General features: G+C 39.9%; 1 protein-coding gene across 11 annotated transcripts in view; it reads left to right on the top strand.

The window, feature by feature from the left end:
• The window catches only part of SAP130 (Sin3A associated protein 130), an 80962-nt gene that overhangs the window by 22867 nt on the left and 37011 nt on the right, over nucleotides 1-21084 (top strand). For 7 of the 11 annotated variants that reach the window (XM_049615798.1, XM_049615799.1, XM_049615802.1 and 4 more), the window contains 7 exons: nucleotides 5661-5808; nucleotides 5971-6061; nucleotides 6267-6371; nucleotides 10920-11061; nucleotides 13592-13713; nucleotides 19095-19397; nucleotides 20310-20487. In XM_049615798.1, coding sequence (XP_049471755.1) covers nucleotides 5661-5808; nucleotides 5971-6061; nucleotides 6267-6371; nucleotides 10920-11061; nucleotides 13592-13713; nucleotides 19095-19397; nucleotides 20310-20487 — 1089 coding nt within the window. The remainder of the gene's footprint in view (nucleotides 1-5660; nucleotides 5809-5970; nucleotides 6062-6266; nucleotides 6372-10919; nucleotides 11062-13591; nucleotides 13714-19094; nucleotides 19398-20309; nucleotides 20488-21084) is intronic. The other 4 variants (XM_049615795.1, XM_049615801.1, XM_049615797.1 and 1 more) reach the window with 2 other exon arrangements.

The following is a 21084-nucleotide window of genomic DNA, read 5'->3' as shown; positions in this document are numbered from 1 at the left end:
TGTTCCACTCCTTTCTTACAGAAAATCTAGCACGTTGTATTTATATATACTGTTTTGTATCTTGCATTTTTCTCTTAACAATATATTCTGGAGAGGACTCCAAATCAGTACCTAGAGATATCTTATTCATTCCTTTTATCTTTGGCTGCATTGTACCCCATCTTATGGATGTTGTGTTGGACATTTTGACACATGTGCTGTTCCATGTTTTAGATGGTGTATTTTCAAAGTCTGTTTGTGGAAGTGAGAGTGCTAGGTCAAAGAGTTAATACCTCAATTTCCTCATCTAGAAAATGGCAATAATATTAGCTACCTCAGAGATCATTATAAAAAGTGATTATAGGGGTACCTGAGTGGCTCAGTTAGTTAAGCATATGACTTTGGATCAGGTCGTGATCTCGCAGTCCATGAGTTCGAGCCCCACGTTGGGCTCTGTGCTGACAGCTGAGAGCCTGGAGCCTGCTTTGGATTCCGTGTCTCCCTCTCTCTCTGCCCCTTCCTCACTCGCACTCTGTCTCTCTCTCTCTGTCTCAAAAATAAACATTAAAAATGTTAAAAAAAATTTTTTTAAATAAATCATATTAATACATGTAAAGGACTTAGAATATGCCTAGCATGTAATGTATGTTATAGAAATGTTAATATTTATCATTTTTTATTAAGAGTACACGAAAAGTCAAAGATTACTATACACTATAGTCTGTGCTTTCAAAACCACTTAAAACCATATTTGAATCCTTAATACAGATATTCTTTTTTGGGTATTTTTTGCATGTGCTGGACCTCTTAAATGTCAATGCATTCAAGGTGAATTGAGGAGACCCTTTCCCAGTTATCCAAATGTTGGCGTTATTCTTTGTTATGAGGTTTTTCAGAATTACTTTTATAATTAAGTTCATCCATCCTAAAATTTGTCCTTATTTTAATTATATATACATGTATCTCTCTGAATGGTTTTCATTATAAATGCTAGGAGCAGGTATCTTATGTGACGCTGTATTCAGCACATTATGTTGTCAACTATTAAAAATCCAGTCTCCAGGGCGCCTGGGTGGCTCACTCAGTTAAGTGTCTAACTTCGGCTCAGGTCATGTGAGTTTAAGCCCCACATTAGGCTCTAAGCTGACAGCTCAGAGCCTGGAGCCTGCTTTGGATTCTGTGTCTCCTTCCTTCTTTGCCGCTTCTCACCCCTCTCTCTCAAAAGTAAACATTAAAAAATCCAGTCTCCAAATGGATTTTTACCTGATAAAGCTGCAGAGACGTCCTGATAGCTGGAGCAACAAGTTTATGCAGGTGGTCTGTGTCCCCAAATATCTGCTCTTCTCAGGTTATTCTAAAGTCACCTTCGAAGAGGGTGTGAAAGCCACGTAGGGAAGAATCCAGGCTGTAAAACAAAGTCATAATTACTGTTCATTCACTGGACCAGTGGTGTTCAGAATCCTGTTAATTTGAGCAAGGACTGAGTCTCCACTTGCTGCATCAAGAATAATATCTTTAGGCAGATTCAGCAGAGATTGTACCAAACATCTGACCCTGCAGCCCGCATTTGGACCCTCAGGACAGTGGGTCCAAATGGTCATCGTTGGTAATGTTAGGAGCCACAGAAGTACTTCGGTGGTTTGCAGTGTGGTATCTTGCGCAGTGTGGATCTCTACATCCTGGTCAGAATTGGTCTACCATGTATGTGCTAATCTAGTCCAATATTCCCACCAGCGTGCCATTTCTCCGGTGGTGACTAACCAGGCTGTGAAATAGGCACAGCTTGTATTTTTCTTCTTTGTGTTTCTGGATATAACTTTTGGGCTCTATGACTTATAAAAAAAATTGGATTCTACCATAATAATGGAGAGAGAAAATGAAACGGAAACAAAATCTCAAAGTGGTCATTTAAATTATCAAGAGAACATCCATTTCTCATTCCCACCCTTTTTTAGATGACTAACAGAAGAGGCATAATAAAGGCTTGAAATGAATGACCAAAAGACTTTTTAGGACTATCCAGGTTTTTATGTTTCTAGTTTTTTTTTTCTGGCTTGAGAACATGAGAGTCACTTAAGAGGAAATCTTTTGGGGTCCTTTACATCTTGGGTGAACATAGGGAATGGGTTTGGGGAAATGGCTCATCCTGGAAAAAACAAAAATCCAAACATGAAAATCCAGTCTCTGGTAGTAGGCTTTCTCTTCAGTGAGTTCTACCAAGTTGCATAGTTGTGTTTGTGGCCAGTCTTTTCAGCTTTCCTTTAAACTCAAATGATAGGCATTTAGTTTTCTTTTCAGAAAGAAAACCATCCTTCATTCAGTTTTAACATTTTATACACTAATATCCCCCATGTCTGTTTTTTAAGAATTTTGAGACAGGATTCTTATGATGAAATTAACCATTGCTTAGTTTAGATACATGCAGTCCTGGGGCACCTGGCTGGCTCAGTTGGTTGAGTGTCTGACTTCAGCTCAGGTCATAATCTCACAATTCATGAGTTCAAGCCCCAGCTGTGCTGACAGCTCAGAGCCTGGAATCTGCTTTGGATTCTGTGTCTCCCTCTCTGTCCCTCCCCTGCTCATGTTCTTTCTCTCTCTTTCTCTCTCTTTCAAAAATAAATAAACATTAAAAAAATTTTTTTAGATATATACAGTCCCAATCAAGTCTACCTTTACAGCTCAACTTACCAACTTCTTTTTAATTTGTAGTCACATGTTTTCATAATACAAAAGCATAAAAAAAGATGTGTAGTAAGGAGTGTTGTTCTCTCATCTGTCCCCCGTCCACCAAGATCCTATGTTCCTTTCCCTTTGCTTTTCTAAATTACCTGATAATAACTTACTGGCTATCCTTCCAGGGTTTCTTAAATATGGTCAGATTCAGGGGCACCTGGGTAGCTCAGTTGGTTGAGCACCCGACTTTGTCTCAGGTCATGATCTCCCAGTTCAGGAGTTCAAGCCCCACATCAGGCTCGCTGCTGTCAGCCTATCAGCGCAAAGCCTGCTTCAGATCCTCTGCCCCCTCTTTCTGCCCCTCCCCGCTTGCGCTCTCCCAAAAAATAAATATGTAAATAAAATATATATAGTCAGATTCACATGCAGTTCTTACTTCTGTCCTTTTTAACCAAAAATTAACTCATAGATTCTCTTTCTTTTCATATAGGAATATACATCAAAAGTTTCCCACATTCATAGACCGTTTCATTGTTCTCTTAGTAGCAGTATAATGAGCCATTGTATGTATGAATGGGTTTGAGGTTGTTTCCAATACTTTTCCTATCATAAGTAATACTGCAGTCAATAACGTGTGCAAGAATATCCATATTCCCAAAGTATAGATAGATTCCCAAAAGTAATCAGCAATTATATACAGTTATAATTTTGATATCTACTAATTGCCTTCCTTAGGGTTTATACCAGTTTATACTCCATCCAGAATGTTTAAGAAGTGTCTGTTTCCAGGCACATGAAAAGATGCTCAACGTCACTCCTCATCAGGGAAATACAAATCAAAACCACACTCAGATATCACCTCACGCCAGTCAGAGTGGCCAAAATGAACAAATCAGGAGACTATAGATGCTGGAGAGGATGTGGAGAAACGGAAACCCTCTTGCACTGTTGGTGGGAATGCAAACTGGTGCAGCCACTCTGGAAAACAGTGTGGAGTTTCCTCAAAAAATTAAAAATAGACCTACCCTATGACCCAGCAATAGCACTGCTAGGAATTTACCCAAGGGATACAGGAGTGCTGATGCATAGGGGCACTTGTACCCCAATGTTTATAGCAGCACTCTCAACAATAGCCAAATTATGGAAAGAGCCTAAATGTCCATCAACTGATGAATGGATAAAGAAATTGTGGTTTATATACACAATGGAGTACTACGTGGCAATGAGAAAGAATGAAATATGGCCCTTTGTAGCAACATGGATGGAACTGGAGAGTGTTATGCTAAGTGAAATAAGCCATACAGAGAAAGACAGATACCTTATGTTTTCACTCTTACGTGGATCCTGAGAAACTTAACAGAAACCCATGGGGGAGGGGAAGGAAAAAAAAAAAAGGAGGTTAGAGTGGGAGAGAGCCAAAGCATAAAAGACTCTTAAAAACTGAGAACAAACTGAGGGTTGATGGGGGGTGGGAGGGTGGGGAGGGTGGGTGATGGGTATTGAGGAGGGCACCTTTCGGTATGAGCACTGGGTGTTGTATGGAAACCAATTTGACAATAAACTTCATATATTGAAAAAAAGAAGTGTCTGTTTCCTTGCACCTTGAACAATAGTATCCATTTGGGGGATTTTTTTTGGCCATTCTGATAGGTGAACAGTGATGTCTCAGTGTATTTTAAATTGTATTTCTCTTCCTATGAGTAGGGGCGAGCGTCTTTTCTTTATTAAGGGGCCGTTTGCATTTTCCGTTAGTGAAACGGAACTGGCTATGCATATCCCTTGCTTGTTTTCTTTTGGGGAATTATTTTTCTCATTGACTACAAGGAGATCTTAGTATATAAAGATCACACTTTCATTTATGACTCTTTTGACTATGTTTATAGTGTGTTTTGCTCTATGTAGGTTTGCTTATTTGTTCACAGGGTAAAATTTATTGATCTTTTTATAAGTTTTGGATTTTCAAAGCTTCTAGTAGTTAAAAAACTCTCTTCCACTCCAAAGTTATGAAAGAATTCTTTTTTTTTTTCACATGCTTTTTTAAAATTTCTTATAAAATCTTTGATCCTTTTCCTATGTATCCTGGTGTAATATGTGAAGCAGGGATCCAATTTTATTTTTTCCAAATGGCTACCTAGTCTTCCCAGCATCATTTATTATCAAGTAGTCCATTCTTCCCCCTCTGACTTGAGATGCCAACTTTGTTATAATGTCAAGTTCTCCTGCCACTGTTGGAATTTCAATAGCTTATTGCCAGTTAATTTGACCTGCTCTCTGTGTGGATATCCCTTTCATCATTAGGCACTCATAACTAACACTTTAAGGAATGACATGGAAAGGAATAATACAAAATTGGGAGCAGGTCAGTGCTTCAAGGGCCCTGACATAGGCTGCTGTTAATCGAGGTTGTCTGTAATCCTCCCTCATAACGTGAAAACCTTAGTGTGTATCTCCAGTTTTGTCCGCAGAGTGAAGTGTATTGATTATAATAATGCTTACCTAAGATTGTCCTAGAGTGTTGATTAGCTACACTAAGAGTGCTGAGAAGGACTAAGAATTAATTGATTTGGTTCATGGTGCATATTGATACCTTTGGAAATGAGGTTTATGGGACTTTCAGGAGAGAAACTTAACAGGCCATTTACGTCCTAGGTTCATCTGTACACTTTACAGACCTACAAAAAATACAACTGTATGACAGTGGTCTAGTACAAGATAGTAAATGGAATCTCCTGGGTGGCTCAGTCAATTGGGCATCCAACTTTGGCTCAGGTCATGATCTGGCGATTCGAGTTCCAGCCCCACATTGGGCTCTGTGCTGACAGCTCAGAGCCTGAAGCTTGCTTTGGATTCTGTGTCTCCCTCTCTTTCTCTGCCCTTCCCCAGCTCACACTGTCTCTCTCTCAAAAATAACATTAAAAAAAAAAAAAAAAGACAGTAAATGGCCTTGACTGCCTGCATCAAGTCTAGAGGCAAGTTAGAAGTCACAATGTCTTTTCTTCCCTTTTCAGTCGGCCAACTTTGTCTATCCAGCATCCACCATCTGCAGCAATTAGCATTCAGCGTCCTGCCCAGTCACGGGATGTAACAACAAGAATCACACTGCCATCTCATCCTGCATTAGGGACTCCAAAACAGCAGCTTCACACCATGGCTCAGGTAAAACCAGAGGCAAAACCACCCATGTAGGCTGTGGGTTAAAACCAGAGTTGTGCAAAACTTGATAAGAACCTCGCAGTATGGAAGGCAGCAATTGCTTTTAACTGCATTGAGGTTGAGCTGTTCTTGTTTATAACTGTGTTGTGGATCTCCCCCCGCCAGAAAACTATCTTCAGCACCGGTACACCAGTGGCTGCGGCCACAGTAGCACCTATTTTGGCAACCAACACCATTCCTTCAGCGACTACAGCCGGTAAGTTGGCAGCCCTGCTCTCCTGCTAGGGAAGTGTGAGTCTTAAGTGTTGAGTTAATTTTTCATTTCTCAGCTTCAGTCAGAGGAAACGAATAGGCTAGAAGAATTTTCTTATCTTTTCCTAAGACCTTTTGTCAGGTTTTGGAGAATCTGTAATGTGTGTAAAGAGATCATTGTTGAAAAGGTTTTTTTTCTCCAATTTCAGGCTCTGTGTCACACACACAAGCTCCCACAAGTACAATTGTTACCATGACAATGCCCTCACATTCGTCCCATGCTACCGCTGTGACCACCTCAAACATCCCAGTCGGTAAGTGTCCTGCAACCTTCACACAGAGCTTGAAAGGGATTTTTCTGCCCCTCTGACCAGGTCTTCATATACAAGGCTAGTATTGGTAGGGTTTTTTTTTTTCTTTCTAATTATTGTTGTTGATTTTCAAGGCAATGCTGAATTTAACTCTTAAATGTCTTTGTCATACAGATTTGGCATTGAGAGTAAGGGGGAAAAAGAGGATAATAATGTTTGAGAGCTCAAAGTAAACATTATTTTAACACAACTTTGACTTCCTCATTCATCAGACTTTACCTCTTCTGTGTGTACCTATTAAGAAATAAGTTAACTTCACAGACATAGACAAGATTCACAGGAAAAACAGGAAAGAAGCACGGATCTGGAATGAAGAGAACTTGTACACGGCTGGATTGTTTAGGAAAAATCTCTGGATGATGCACAGCAGGAAGGGTGATAACCCTCAAGTTGATTACCTTAGGTTCTCATCTGACTGCTACCTCAAGATACTTCACAACCGTCATAAAATTTCTTCTAAGCTTTGTTTGTTCCCCTTTTAAATTTGTATATGCCTTGAATATTAAGAAGCAGATCTTTGAGGGACACCTGGGTGGCTTAGTCGGTTAAGCGTCTGACTTTGGCTCAGGTCACAGTCTCATGGTTTGTGGGTTCGAGCTCCGCATTAGGCTCTCTGCTAACAGCTTGGAGCCTGGAGCCTGCTTCAGATTCTGTGTCTCCCTCTTTCTCTGTCCCTCTCCCGCTCATGCTCTTTCTCACTTTCTCTCAAAAATAAACATTAAAGAAATTTTTAAAAAAGAAGAGGAAAAAATCTTTGAAACATTTCTGGCAGCCAAACTTTAATCATTAAGAGCAGGGATCGAGCGTCTTTCTGTGTAGCGCCAGATTATAAATATTTTAGGCTTTGCAAGCTTCATAGGTCTGTGTCACAACTGCTGAGTTGTGGATAATATGTAAACAAATAAATGAGTGTGACTATAGTTCAGTCTTTTTATGGACACAGAAATTTGGATTTCATATAATTTTCATGTGTCATGAAATGTTCTTCTTTTGATTTCTGCCCTCCCTGCCCCACCATGACAAAGTATGAACCCATGTACAGCCCATGGGCCATACAGAACCAGCATCAGGCGGGAGTTGCCCACAGGCTGCCAACACCTGTCCTGGGGGCTGAGGTCTCACCGTCACAGCTTCCAAAGCAGAGACTGACCTGTGAGGCAGAGCACTGCCCCAGGTTTAGTTTCCAGGGTTAGCTTTGATTTGGTTGTATGAAATTAAGCATGTCATTTTACTGTTTATTCCCAGAGACATGGGACAGCTGCCATGTTTTTCATAAACTTTTGGAAGAGTGCTTTCTGTGAGATGACACACTGACATACTTACCTGCCAGAAGTCTGGTGAGCAGACACGGAAGAATGGCTTCCCCACTGCTACATTCCAGTGTTCCTTCCCTCTGTGATTCCTTCCTTTCTTCCTTCCCACGTCAGACAGCTTCACATCCCTCTGGGAAAACTTGGAGGACACTTTTCCGGAATGATGGTGGGACCCAGGAAGTCCTTCCCCCTCCCTTAGATAATTTGGCCACGCCAGTCCTTAACTTGGTAGTAAGTCCCACAGTAGGCTTTTAGCAGTGAAAAAACACTGCTACTGCCTCTTTCTCACGTTACTGCTCACTGCATCTTGGCATTGGAGAGACCATACTTCTTTCACACCCCTCTGAATTTAATTCCCTCCTTTGAAAAGAAGTTCGGAGGGTATGATTTTAGCATTGACACACTTTTATTGGAAAAGAACGTTGCTTATTCCATATTGTCACCTCACACCATTTTCTGATTGTGTCTCCTCAGCACTGTAACAACAGATCCAGGTTTATTCTTGCCATCTTTATAGTCAAGAGCCTCACTAGCATATCTATAGCTACGAAGAAAGTTAGACCAGTAAAGAGAGGACAGTGTGCCCTATAGGGGCTCTCTGGTTTCATCTTGAATCCTCTCTGTAAAGAGTTATTTAGACATTAGTTCCTGTTAATGTCACTGTATCTTCCCAAGCGGTCACACTGTGGAAGTAAACTCAGAGTACCAGGAGAAAGAAATATGTGCATTCATTTGGCTAAAACAATTAACTTTTTACCTGTCTTAAGTTACAGGGCAGTATTCTACATCTCCCAGCTATTTAATCTTTGATTTTTTAGCCATTTCGTAAATTCTAGATAAAACCATTTGACAGAAGTGTCCAGATTTAACATCTGCTACTTAATGTGACTGATTTCGTCTAAGTCCCACTAGGCTCATATTCTAGTTTTCTTTTCCTGTTTTACGGTAAGCCAAATACTTTCCTGTTACATTACTAGATGATCCCTGTGCAGAGGTACCTCAGTTGAGAAAGGAAACCTGATATTAACCCTACAGCATTGGTTTTCAAGTAGGGTTTTAGGGGATATATTAAAATCACTTAAGCAGCTTTTTCTAAGTAACACTTGCTTTCTCCAGGTGAGATTAAATACTGAATTCAACCATTTTTACTAATAGAAATGTGTTGAGTCAGGGGGAAAAAAGCCTAATTAACCATGAGCACAGTTTCTGCCTTTAAGGAGTGCTCATTTCCAGTAGAATACTGTCTTTATTTTCTCCATGCTCTGGCCTACATATGACAGAGGTGTTGGAATTATAAAAAGCAGAATCGGATGATCACAGCATTCAGAAAACCAGGGATTCTCTTTGGAGGTGGCATTATGTTCAACTTATGATTTTTGCATTATGTTTTTCCTGAAGTGTTTGGGTGTTTTTTTTGCTTTGTTGTGTTTTGGGTTTTAGATAATTGATAATATGTGGCTTATTTTAATTTTTTGAATGTTTATTTTTGAGAGAGAGTTGGGGGGGGGGGGCAGAGAGGAATGGAGACACAGAATCTGAAGCAGGCCTCAGGCTCTGAGCTGTCAGCACAGAGCCCAATGCAGCACTCAAACCCATGAACCGTGAAATCATGACCTGAGCCAAAGATGAACCCTAACCAACTGAACCTCCCAGGGGCCCTTGTAGCTTTTTTTAATTAGAAACAAAGGTACAGCAATAAATTTATGGGTGTGTGTATGGTTTACCAACCAGTGGTTAGCTGCTCTGCCTAATGACAACTGTATTCCTATTGGAAGCATTCTTTTCTCCTACCTTTTATGGGCACAGTGGGAAAACAAGGCTTGGTTGCTCCCCCTCTCCTTACCACCAGTGGAAGATGTGTCATGCCAGCTTCTCCATTCATTAGCCATTAGATGTCATCATCAGTGGTTGAACTGGGCATTCCAGTATCCTCCTGCAGAAATTTCTCCAGCTGCCTCCCTTGGGAAATAGCTGGGGATCGTGGTGGGTTTGTGCTGCTTACTGTCGGTGTTCAGTGCACTGCACTTTGGATAATGTAGTGGCATCATCCTCGTCACCAGTGTTTATGTGCCAGTCACTGCTGTGACTTGGGTCTCACACGGATGGTAGCTGTCCTTCTGTCTCTCTGATGTAGCCTGCAGCTCTCCTTTCCAAATTCCCTCACATAGAATTAACAGGTCTGTAAGAACACTAAAGTAGGTCCCGGTTCAGCTGTACCGTCTAAACAAAACTTGATTGCAAATACTAGAGGAGAACAAACTTTGAGCCTCACATTAGATTTGAAAACCGTATGTAGTCATCTTGATTTTGCTGTAAAGCATTATGGAGGGGCGCCTAGGTGGCTCAGTCAACTAAGCATCCAACTCAGTCTTGGCTCAGGTCATGATCTCATGGTTCGTGAGTTTGAGCCCCAAGTCAGGCTCTATACTGACAGCACGGAGCTTGCTTGGGATGCTGTCTCTCCCTCTTTTTCTGCTCTTCCCCTGCTCGCTCACTCGCTCTCTCTTTCTCTCTCTCTCTCTCTCTCTCACGTGTGCGCGCTGTCTCTCACAAAAAGAGCATTATGCATTTCTTTCAAAAACGAAAGCATTATGTAAAATCACAGGATGTTCAGAGGACCTAAGAAATAAAGTGATTATCAGGGCGCTTGGGTGGCTCAGTCAGTTGAGCATCTGACTCTTGGTTTTGGCTCAGGTCACGATCTCACGGTTTGTGAGTTCAAGCCCCACATCAAGGCTCTGTGTTGTTAGTGCAGAGTCTGCATGGGATTCTGTTTGTCTCTCCCTCCCTCTCTCTCTGCTAAGTAGAAGCTAAGATCTTTGCCATGTCTGTATTCAAAATTTTGATTTTTTTTTTCCTAATTAAAATTTTTTCTCCTTTTAAAAAAAAGGCCTCCAAGAAGCCAGGTCCAGGGGAAAGGACCTGATTACTGGTATTTTTGTTAAAGTACTGATGATGTTGAACCCTTTTTGACAAATAAATATATGAACGTATCAGTGGAGTATTGGATTGAAATAATTCAGTTGAATTTTATGTACTCCTCTTCTTTTATTATGAAAACTAAAAAGCCAGGCTTCTTATTACTGTTTGCATTCTTAAGATTGTTGCTAGCCAAGAATGTTTTGGCATGCCAATAAAAGCATATGAGAGGTAATGTGATTGGATTTTGCATTTGTAGCTAAGGTGGTGCCTCAGCAGATCACACACACTTCTCCTCGGATCCAGCCTGATTACCCTGCGGAGAGGAGTAGCCTGATTCCCATTTCAGGTCATCGGGCCTCTCCAAATCCTGTGGCCATGGAAACCCGAAGTGACAATAGGTAGGAGGGAATGTGCTGGTTACACTGCCCCATTGTGTCATTAGTTGGTTTGATTTTTCAGTAACAAAATGTCTCACAATATAGTATATATACACTTATTTTCAAATTTGCTCCTGAAAATAATATGTTGTACAATTTATTTTTTCATTTTGTGAAAATGTGCTGTGTTTATTTAGCTATTCTCCTTTTGATAGATGTTCTGCTAGTATCTGCTTTTTTTGTTTGGTGTGTTTCTGTGTTTGATTTATTTTGAGGCAGTCTGACCGTATGGATTGCAGCATCGTGACCCTTTCTCCCTAAGTACTTTCCTTTTCAGCCCCAAAGAACAGAGACCTTCTCATAACCACAGTGCAATTACCCAGAATGATTCTTTAGTCTTCCATTCCCGTTCAGTGACATTTTTTAAGACTATGGACAGGCCAGTTGTTTTTGTAGAACGTTCTTCAGTTTGGGCTTGTTGGATACTTTCTTCATCATTAGATTCAGGTTATGCATTTTTGGAGCAAATACCACTTAGGTGATGCATTCTTCTTACTGTCACTGCAGCAGAGAGCTTATGACGCCCTTGTGTCTCACCATTAGCCATGGCAATGCTGGTTATGTAATGAAGGTGGTGGTTGCCAGATTTTTCCATAAAGGTATATTTTTCTCCTTTGTAAACCACTGATCCGTGTGGAAATACTTTGAGACTGTAAATACCCTGCTCCTCAGTAAACTTCGTCTCAGTGGTGTTAGCATCTGTTGATGCTTGGCTGAATCACTTGATGCTTGCAGTATGATGGTTGCAAAAAAGTGACTTTTTCCAAGTCATTTCTTCCACATTTGTCAGTTGGCATTCTTAAGTAAATAAGTTTTCTCTTATTTACACCCATTTATTTGTTTTGTTGTGCATCTTATTTTTTTAAATCAGTATGCGCTCATGGATTTGGTCTATTCACTATTATAATCCTTTGCTGTCCTCTGTTTTGATGCTCAGATTTTCTCTGGGAGCTTCTTGAGACCAGTTCCTGTGGGTTTTGTCATGTCCCATACATTCTAGCCCTTCCTTACTTTCCACTGTAACAAGATACTCCACACTCCTCAATAGTGTCTGAGCCCTGGCATCTCCCATTTCCCCAGGGAGACCTGGCTCCTTTTCATCATTTAGAAATCTGGATCTAGGCGGTAGCTCTGTTCATTGCTACTGGATTGTAATGACAGGCCCTTTTAGCAGACAGAAATAGGAAGTATGTGATGTTGTAAAAACTCTTTAGTACACTTGATACTTCTAGTTCGACCCCATTTCTTCCGCCATTCCGTATTTGTATCTCTTCTTCCCCAGTGAGAAGCTGGTACATACAGTACTTATGAAGTAATTTCAGAATTAGATCATTTTTAAGTGTTCTTGTTTGAGGACTGTGTGTTCTTGTGTGTAGGAATGCTTTTATAGGTTTTAATATGTTGGTCTTCTGTCCCATTCACCTTGCTAAACACATCTGTTAGCTCTAAAACTGGTAGATTCTCTTGGATTTCGTATGTAGGTGTATGAGGGATTTTTTTCATTTCCATTTCACATACCTATTTTTTTCTCATTAACTAGAGCTTCCAATGTGGTGTTGAATAGAGCAGAGATAGTGAACATTCTTAACTTATTCCTCACCTGAATGGGAATTCTTGTGAAATTTCATTATAGATTTTGGTAGATGCTATTTTCAGATTGAGGAACCAAGTTTTTTCCTATTCCTATTTTTTAGGTATTTATATCATGAATAAGTATTGAACGCGATTAAAATTTGGAGGGGGAGTATTTTTTTAATTCTATTCTAGTTAACATTTAGTGTTATCTTAGTTTCTATTAAATATTTTTTGTGTATCTTTTGTGATACTTCAAATGATTGTCCTCTTAATTTTTTAATAGCATCTAAAACAGTAGTAGAAATTCTGATAGTGGGTCATTCTTCCTGTGATAAACCTTATTTGATCATGATGTATTTTATTTTACATAGTACTCTATTGAGTTTTATTTAGAAATTTTTGTATTGATGTAGAGAGCGAGATTTGTTTATCTTTTCTACTATTCTCCCTGTCCAGTTTTGGTATCAGGACTACATTAAGCTAAAAAAAAGTAAGTTAGATCTTGTTTCTTCTTTTTCTCGTCTCTGAATCAGTCTGTAGAAGTTTGGGGTTATCTGTATTATGTGTGTTTGATAAGATTTCCAGTAAAAACAGTCTGAACTTAAGAGTCTTTCAAATGGAATTGAGCTGAGCAAACCTTTGATTGTGAGTTTTTCTTTTGAGTCAGTTTTGGTAATTAGTACTCTGTGTACATTTTTATGTTTGTTGATAATGGTTATTTATAGTACCCATGTATTTTTAAAAATCTTACTCTCTTGGTGTGTGTCCTTTGATCTGACAGTTTATTTGGTACACAATTGGGGAAATGTCGGTATGGCATATAAGGGTATGAAGATGATCTGGGGGATAGGATCATTTGAAAGTGAAGAAGAAAATAGATCCATTTTGGCTCATATTATCTGTCTTCCACCTATAGACCGTCTGTTCCCGTTCAGTTCCAGTACTTTTTGCCAACATACCCACCTTCTGCATACCCACTGGCTGCGCACACGTACACCCCAATCACCAGCTCTGTGTCCACCATCCGACAGTATCCAGGTACAAGCCCTGCTAGGGGACTTTTAACTTGCCGATTTTTGTAAGCAATGAAGTGAAAGTTGCCGAGTGAGTATTTCTAGAATGGGTTTTCTTACTCCACCTTCTCTTTTCAGATTCAGATAAGGTGATAATCTCAGGCTTTAAGGTTTTAGATCACATCTGTGTGATCTATAAAAAAGTTGCTGCTTATTAGTATATTTGCATGGTTTTATCCCACCTTGAGGATAATTATGTTAACAGTTTATCTTAAAATGGCAGTATGGTTAAAATGGTAAAAGCTGTACTTTTATGGAGCTTCTGTTGTTTTGTGGGATATCTGTTGTGTTTGTAATATCAGTCCAGTTATGCTCAACACTCACCATCCTCACTTGTAAATAGTGTTCTTTTTGCTAATCCAGAAAAAATAATACTTAATCCTCAGGGTTTGTGTTTTCTTTTCCCATGAGACCCTCAGCTTGCTTTAGGCATAAGAGACCAGACTGTGGGTGTTGCCTTTCTACTGTGTGACCCGGGACTGCAGCCAGGGCTACATGGAGCCATTGAGCACTTGAATGGGGACCCAGCACAAATGAAAAACTGATTTTTTTCTGTTTTACTTAATGAAAATTAGAGATATTTTGAATATGTTTGGAACAATTTAGTGATCATGAAACTACTGTTTCAAAACTGTAGATTATATTGAATCAAAATACAAATGAAATATTTTTGATAAAAACTTACCTGATAAAAATTGAAGTCAGTATCTGATTTGAGATGCGCTTTAAGAACAAAACATACCCTGGGGTGCCTGGATGGCTTCAGTTCAGTGTCTGGCTCTTGCTTTTGGCTCAGGTCATAATCCATGGGGTCATGGGATCAAGCCCCATGTTGGGCTCTATACTGAGCGTGGAACCTGCTTAAGATTCTCTCTCTTTGCCCCTCTACCCCTCTCACGCTTTCTCTCTCTCTCTCTCTCTCTCTCTCTCTCTCTCAAATAAAAATGTTTGAATTTAAAAAAATGTTTAAAAAGTGAAACTTACCTGGGGTGCCTGGGTGACTCACTCGGTTAAGGGTCTGACTTCGGCTCAGGTCATGATCTCATGGTTCGTGAGTTCGAGCCCCTCATCGGGCTCTGTGCTGACAGCTCGGAGCCTGGAGCCTGCTTCAGATTCTGTGTCTCCCTCTCTCTGTTCCTCCCCCCAGCTCGTATTCTGTTTCTCTCTCTCTCAAAAATAAATAAAGATTAAAAAACAAATTTTTTTTAAAAAAGTGAAACTTACCCTGAATTTTGAAAACGTAGTATGGAAAAGAGAATGTAAAATAGCTTATTAATTATTTTATAGTGATTATATTTTGAAATCGTAATATTCGGGGTATATTGGTTTAAACAAAATATATCATTAAAATTAATTTGGCCTGCTTTTTACTTTACTAATGTAGCTACTGGAAAATTTATAGTTGCAATGGACTTAACATCTCCATTGGACAACATTGGTCTAAAACTTTCAGATTCTCAGGTTTAATTTAAATAGCTTTGAAAACAGGTTCCTCAGTCTCTGCTTTGGGTTTTTTATTGTTTGTTTTTTTCTTTCCCCACAAAACTTTCTCCAAGGCTTATTTTAATGTGGGGAAGTAGCTGATGAAATGTTCTGAGTTTTCTTTCCTATTTTGCTGTACATCAAAGTAATAACATCTTTTTTTTTAACGTTTATTTATCTTGAGAGAGAGCACGAGCAAGAGAGGGGCAGAGAGAGGGAGAGAGAGTAATAACATCTGTTCAAAAGAAACTTCTAACTATTCTTTATTAACAGTCCTATAAAGGTAAAACGTGTTTACCTGATGTCAGAGTAGGATGCAAGGGGCGCCTGGGTGGCTCAGTCGGTTAAGCGTCTGACTGGCTCCTGTCATGATCTCATGGTTCGTGAGTTTGAGCCCTACATCAGGCTCTGTGCTGATAGCTCGGAGCCTGGAACCTGCTTCAGATTCTGTGTCTCCCTCTCTCTCTCTGCCCCTCCCCTGCTTGTTCTTTCTCTCTTTCTCTCTCTCTCTCTCTCAAAAACAAACGTTAAAAAAAAAAAGTAGGATGCAAAAAGTATGGTAGAATCGCGTTGACAGTTAAGTAAACTTCACGTGTGTGTGTGTGTGTGTGTGTGTGTGTGTGTGTGTGTTACATTTAATGCTGAGAATTCTTAAGTCTCCATTAGTAACAACACTTAAAGTTTCTTCATCTACCTCAGCCAGTTGATACTTCTGTAACAGTGCAGTCATGGTTGCCTTTCTGGAAAAGATAACTCATGACCAATATGTATTTTTCTGAATGCTGTCCAACTGTAAAGGACATGCAGAGTCCCTCTTGAGCTAGAACCATCTCTGCAGACACTATCATTTTATATAAATGTTTATTTGTAAACATCCATCAGAAGAGGACTGTCAGAAGTATTGGGGATCCTGCCAACCATCTGTTTCTCTACATTATTATTTTTCCAAGTGTCTTCTTTTACCACTGCAGTACTCCTAATGGATACAAACACAGAAAAATGAGTAGTCCAGTCAACAGCACTTACTTCTTCCAGTATCAGTGCTGTCATTGTTGGTCCACAGGAGGGGTAATATATTATTTCTCAGACATGTGGATCTTTGCATGGATGGACACAGCTGAAGGAATGATTTATTAACCAGCTTACAATATCGTGTTTTCAAGTGGCTCCTTTGTAAATGATTATAAAGCAGATGTTTCCAAATCAGAAAGAGGACAGGAAAATTTGTGTATAATAGCCTCCGATCTTGCAAAATATGAGATTATTGTAATACGTAGTTTATGATAGATTAGACTAGTTGTTCGTGGGCTCTGGTTGTGTATAAAGATAGAATCTTTTTGGTTATTTAGTTATTAGGTGTAGATACAAATATGTAATTATGAATATATACACATAATCTATATACTCTGTAAGTAATTGATCCATCTCAAATTGTTCCTGAAATTTCACTTGTTGTAGAGATGTTTTCCATTTCATTCATTTATTCATTCATGCGTTAATTTCACAAATATTTATTGAACCCTATTGTTGTATGTAAAGTCCTATTCTAGGCTCTATTTTTAAAGTTGACTCTTAAACATCTTACTTTGATCAAGCTTAGAGCCACATGGGGAGATAAGACATGAAGAACCATTACTGGAGAGAATGTGCTAATCCCAACAAAAAAGGCTTGAGCAAAGCCAGGCTGCTTCTGAGCTAAGGTTATTTCTACTTTGAGAGGGTAGGCTTAGAGGTCAGGAGTGACTTCCTAAAAGAAGTGACATTTGGAAAGCATCTCTCAGAATGAGTAGCACAGAGCCACGGTGGGACTGGGGGAAAGCACTTTTCTGTCTGTGAAGAAAGTGCACAGAATATGCTCTCGGAACAGAGTGGTTTGGTATGGGCAGGAGTGTAGTGTGAGTGAGGATGCTGCACGTGGAATGAGATCAGCCCTTGAAAGGGTTGGGGTGGTGACTGGACTGCATGTTCAGGCAGGAGACCACAGCCGTCACTGAACAGAAACAACAAAGGTTCACTCACTTCTCAAGAAGAAACTAATAATTTGGTGGGTGTTGATTTTTTCTTCTTTCTTTTACAGCAAAGGAAGAATTGCAATATAGCAATGATTATAAATTTATACGTCCTAACATTTTGCTGTGATTTTCTCATTCATAATAATAATCTCTTTTTAACCAGTCTGTAGTTTATAGAACTTAAATTACATTGTTTCCTTTTTTTAATTGGTGTATAATTGACATGACATTATCTTAGTTTCAGGTGTACAACACGTGATGATTTGATATTTGTGTATTTATGAAATGAGCACCATAATAAGTCTAATTAATTAACATCTATCACCTCAAATAATTACAGATTATTGTTTGTTGTGAGGAGAACTTAAAGACCTACCCTCCTAGTAACTTCCAGTGTACAACGTAGTATTGACTCTAGTCACCATGCTGTGCGTTACATCCTTGTGACTTATTTATTTTATAACTGGAAGTTTGTACTTTTGACTCCTTCACATATGTCTCCCACCCTACATTCCCTGCCTCTGGCAACCACCAATCTGTTCTTCATATCTGTGAATTCGGTTTGGTTTTGTTTGTTTTTAGATTCCACGTGCAAGTGACATCATAGCGAGTTTTTTTCTGTTTTTGTCTGACTTATTTCACTTAGCTTAATATTCTCAGGGTCCACCCATGTTGTCACAGATGGCAAGGTTTCATTCCTTTTTAAGGCTAAATAATTGTGTGTGTGTGTGTGTGTGTAGATATAGATATCACATTTTATTTACCCACTTATCTGTCAATGGAACCTTAGGTTTGTTTCTATATCTTGGCTATAATAAATAATGTTTCAATGAACACAGGGTGCATATATTTTTTTCGGGATTGTTTTGATGACTGAGAAGAAACATCTTTTTTTTATGTTTTATTTTGAGACAGAGAGGGCATGTGGGGGGAGGAGGGGCAGAGAGAGGGAGAGAGAGAATCCCAAGCAGGCTCTGTGCTGACCCAGTGTGGAGCTTGAACTCACGAACCGTGAGATCATGACCTGAGCCAAAATCAAGAGTCAGATGCTCAACCATGAGCCACCCAGGCACTCCAGAGAAGAAACATCTTTTGTATTTTTCTTTTCACAAAACGTGAAAAATCCCTTCTCTGTGGTTTCCTGGGAATGCTGTTGTTTTCATTTTTATGTTACAGAGTTTGTTCTTATTATACGTGATAGAAAAGAAAGGAAACTTGCTTGTTTTCTCTCTCTTCAGTGGATATATGGAATTTAAAATTCATAACTACTGTTTATCAGAAATGCTTGTGATGGTGGTTCTGTCAATTAAAGCAAAGATTCTTGACCTGGGAGCTACAGATGTATTTCAGAAGGTTTATTTTAATTATTTAGCACAGTTCCCTAGCTCATGTTTGGAACTTAATGGATGATTGCCTTTCCTGCTTTTAATGCTATTTCTAGTAGTTACCTGCAGCAAGATCAAATCAAATTGATAGGAAATGAGGGGGGAAACTCCAATGTATAGAGCTTTATGTAATGCTTTTAAAAAAACCAAAAAACAACAGAATTTGGGAGCATCTGAGTGGCTTAGTCAGTTAAGCATCTGATTGTTGATTTAGGCTCAGGTCATGTTCTCAGGGTTTGTGGCATCGAGCTCCCTGCCTGCTTGGGATTCTCTCTCTCCCTCTCTCTCTGGCCCTCCCTCATTTGCTCTTGCTTTCTCAAACTAAATAAATAAACTTTAAAAAAAAAAACAGGATTTAGAAATTTTACAGTGGAAAATTCTGTTTTCATTTTAGTGTTTTTCTCTTTATGTGGACTATGTCCAATCAGAGCTAACATTCTTATAGTCACTTTCTGTCTCATTTTCAGTTTCTGCTCAGGCTCCAAACTCTGCCATCACAGCCCAGACTGGCGTTGGGGTGGCATCCACAGTCCACCTAAACCCCATGCAGTTGATGACCGTGGATGCTTCTCATGCTCGACATATCCAAGGGATCCAGCCAGCACCTATCAGTACACAGGGGATACAGCCAGCCCCCATCGGGACTCCAGGAATACAGCCGGCACCAATGGGCACACAGGGAATTCACTCAGCAACCCCAATCAGCACACAGGGACTCCAGCCTGCTCCAATGGGTACTCAGCAGCCTCAGCCTGAAGGAAAGACTTCAGGTAATTTGAGTTTTTTGCAGGGAGGTTGGTGTGGAAGAAAGAGATATACTGGGTTTAAAATCCTGGTTCTGGGGCACCTCAGTGGCTCAGTTGGTTAAGTGTCCAACTCTTGGTTTCAGCTCAGGTCATGATCTTGCAGTTCATAAGTTCAAGCCCTGCATCAGGCTCTGTGCTGACAGTGTGGAGCCTGCTTGGGATTCTCTGTCTCCCTCTCTCCGTTGGTGTCTGTCTGTCTGTCTGTCTCTCTCTCAAAAAAAATAAACTTTAAAAAAAAATTGTTTAAAATCCTGGTTCTGCCTCTTGCTGGCTTGGTGGTTTAAAGTAATTTCTCTGTGCCTTAGTTTCCTCCTTATAACATTGCCTAGAACTTATCTGTCAGGGTCATTGTAAACATTAGAAACTATATATACAAACAGCCTAATATGCATTTGCACATGTTAGGAAGCACTCTGTAAAGTTGAGAGAGCCGATTCATCTTTCCACAGTGTTCTCATTCTGCTGTTTCTTCCGAGTTGTATGTAAAGTTGTAAAATTAAAGTGGACTGGAATGTTGGTATCATTTTTAGGGGTTGAGAGGCAATGGTATTTCACAAGAATTGTAGGAGACCATTTCTTGAAGTCTACTATGTACTTTATGTATTTTATCTGATTCATTAGTAATTATGATTCCAAAGCAAAGAGAAGTTGTTACTGATCATGCATCAATAGACTTAGTAACCTCCCACTTTGCCATCTGCTTTTAGGCAGATGAACATTGTGCTCTAAACCTTACTTTCTTGAAGTTGATCAGTTATAACACGGGTACTCTAATTCTGGTGGTCTAATTGTTTTTGCCTTACGTGACATTTTAGTAATGTTCGCTTTTGTTTCCCTTTCTTCATTGTTCTCTTCTGCCCTCTCCCTGTCCTCCAGCAGTGGTATTGGCGGATGGAGCCACAATTGTAGCCAACCCTATTAGCAGTCCATTCAGTGCTGCTCCAGCAGCAACAACTGTGGTGCAGACCCACAGCCAGAGTGCTAGCACCAACGCTCCGGCCCAGGGCTCGTCCCCCCGGCCAAGTATCCTCCGGAAGAAGCCCGCCACGGATGGGTAGGTAGACCCAGTAGTGCCACATGACACCTCTAGTTCTGAGTATAGTTGGTAGAAACATTAGGCTCTCTATTGTGCTGGTAGCAAACTCTAAATCTCTCATCTTCTGTGACATTTTTAATCTCTCTCAAAATAACCTCACCCCAGGCTTGTTCAGTAGAGCCTTGCCAAGCCCAGACTGTGGGACAGTAAGAATCCAGGAGTCTGTGGGGGGTTAGTTTATAAACAGCCATTGCATACTACTTTAGGAGTTCTCTCTATTTTGTGGAGTTTAATCCTAGACTCCCTAAGTCGCTTCTAACAGACCCTTCAGGCTTGTCTAGGTAAGCACATTAATGTGTACTGCATTTTTGTTTTTTTTTTTTCCTCATCAGCCAGCATGCATTGTTGTTCAGGACAAGCAGTTTCCCAGGTGTGTTAAGTAAGGGTCCTATTCAGCAGCAGAAGTGTACTGTGTTGCCATAGAACCTGAGTTGGTGGGTGATGGGCAGGAAGGTATGTGCTGTGCTCTGAAACTTAACTTGAAAACTTGGGAGGTGGGAGATGGGCAGTCACACTTCATAGAGCAGAGTTTCTGTGGCTGCACTGAGCTGATGT

Source organism: Panthera uncia (genome assembly GCF_023721935.1).
Source record: "Panthera uncia isolate 11264 chromosome C1 unlocalized genomic scaffold, Puncia_PCG_1.0 HiC_scaffold_3, whole genome shotgun sequence".
NCBI lineage: Eukaryota > Metazoa > Chordata > Mammalia > Carnivora > Felidae > Panthera > Panthera uncia.
The sequence above is the reverse complement of the archived record's forward strand: the minus strand, read 5'-3'. Positions and strand labels throughout refer to the sequence as shown.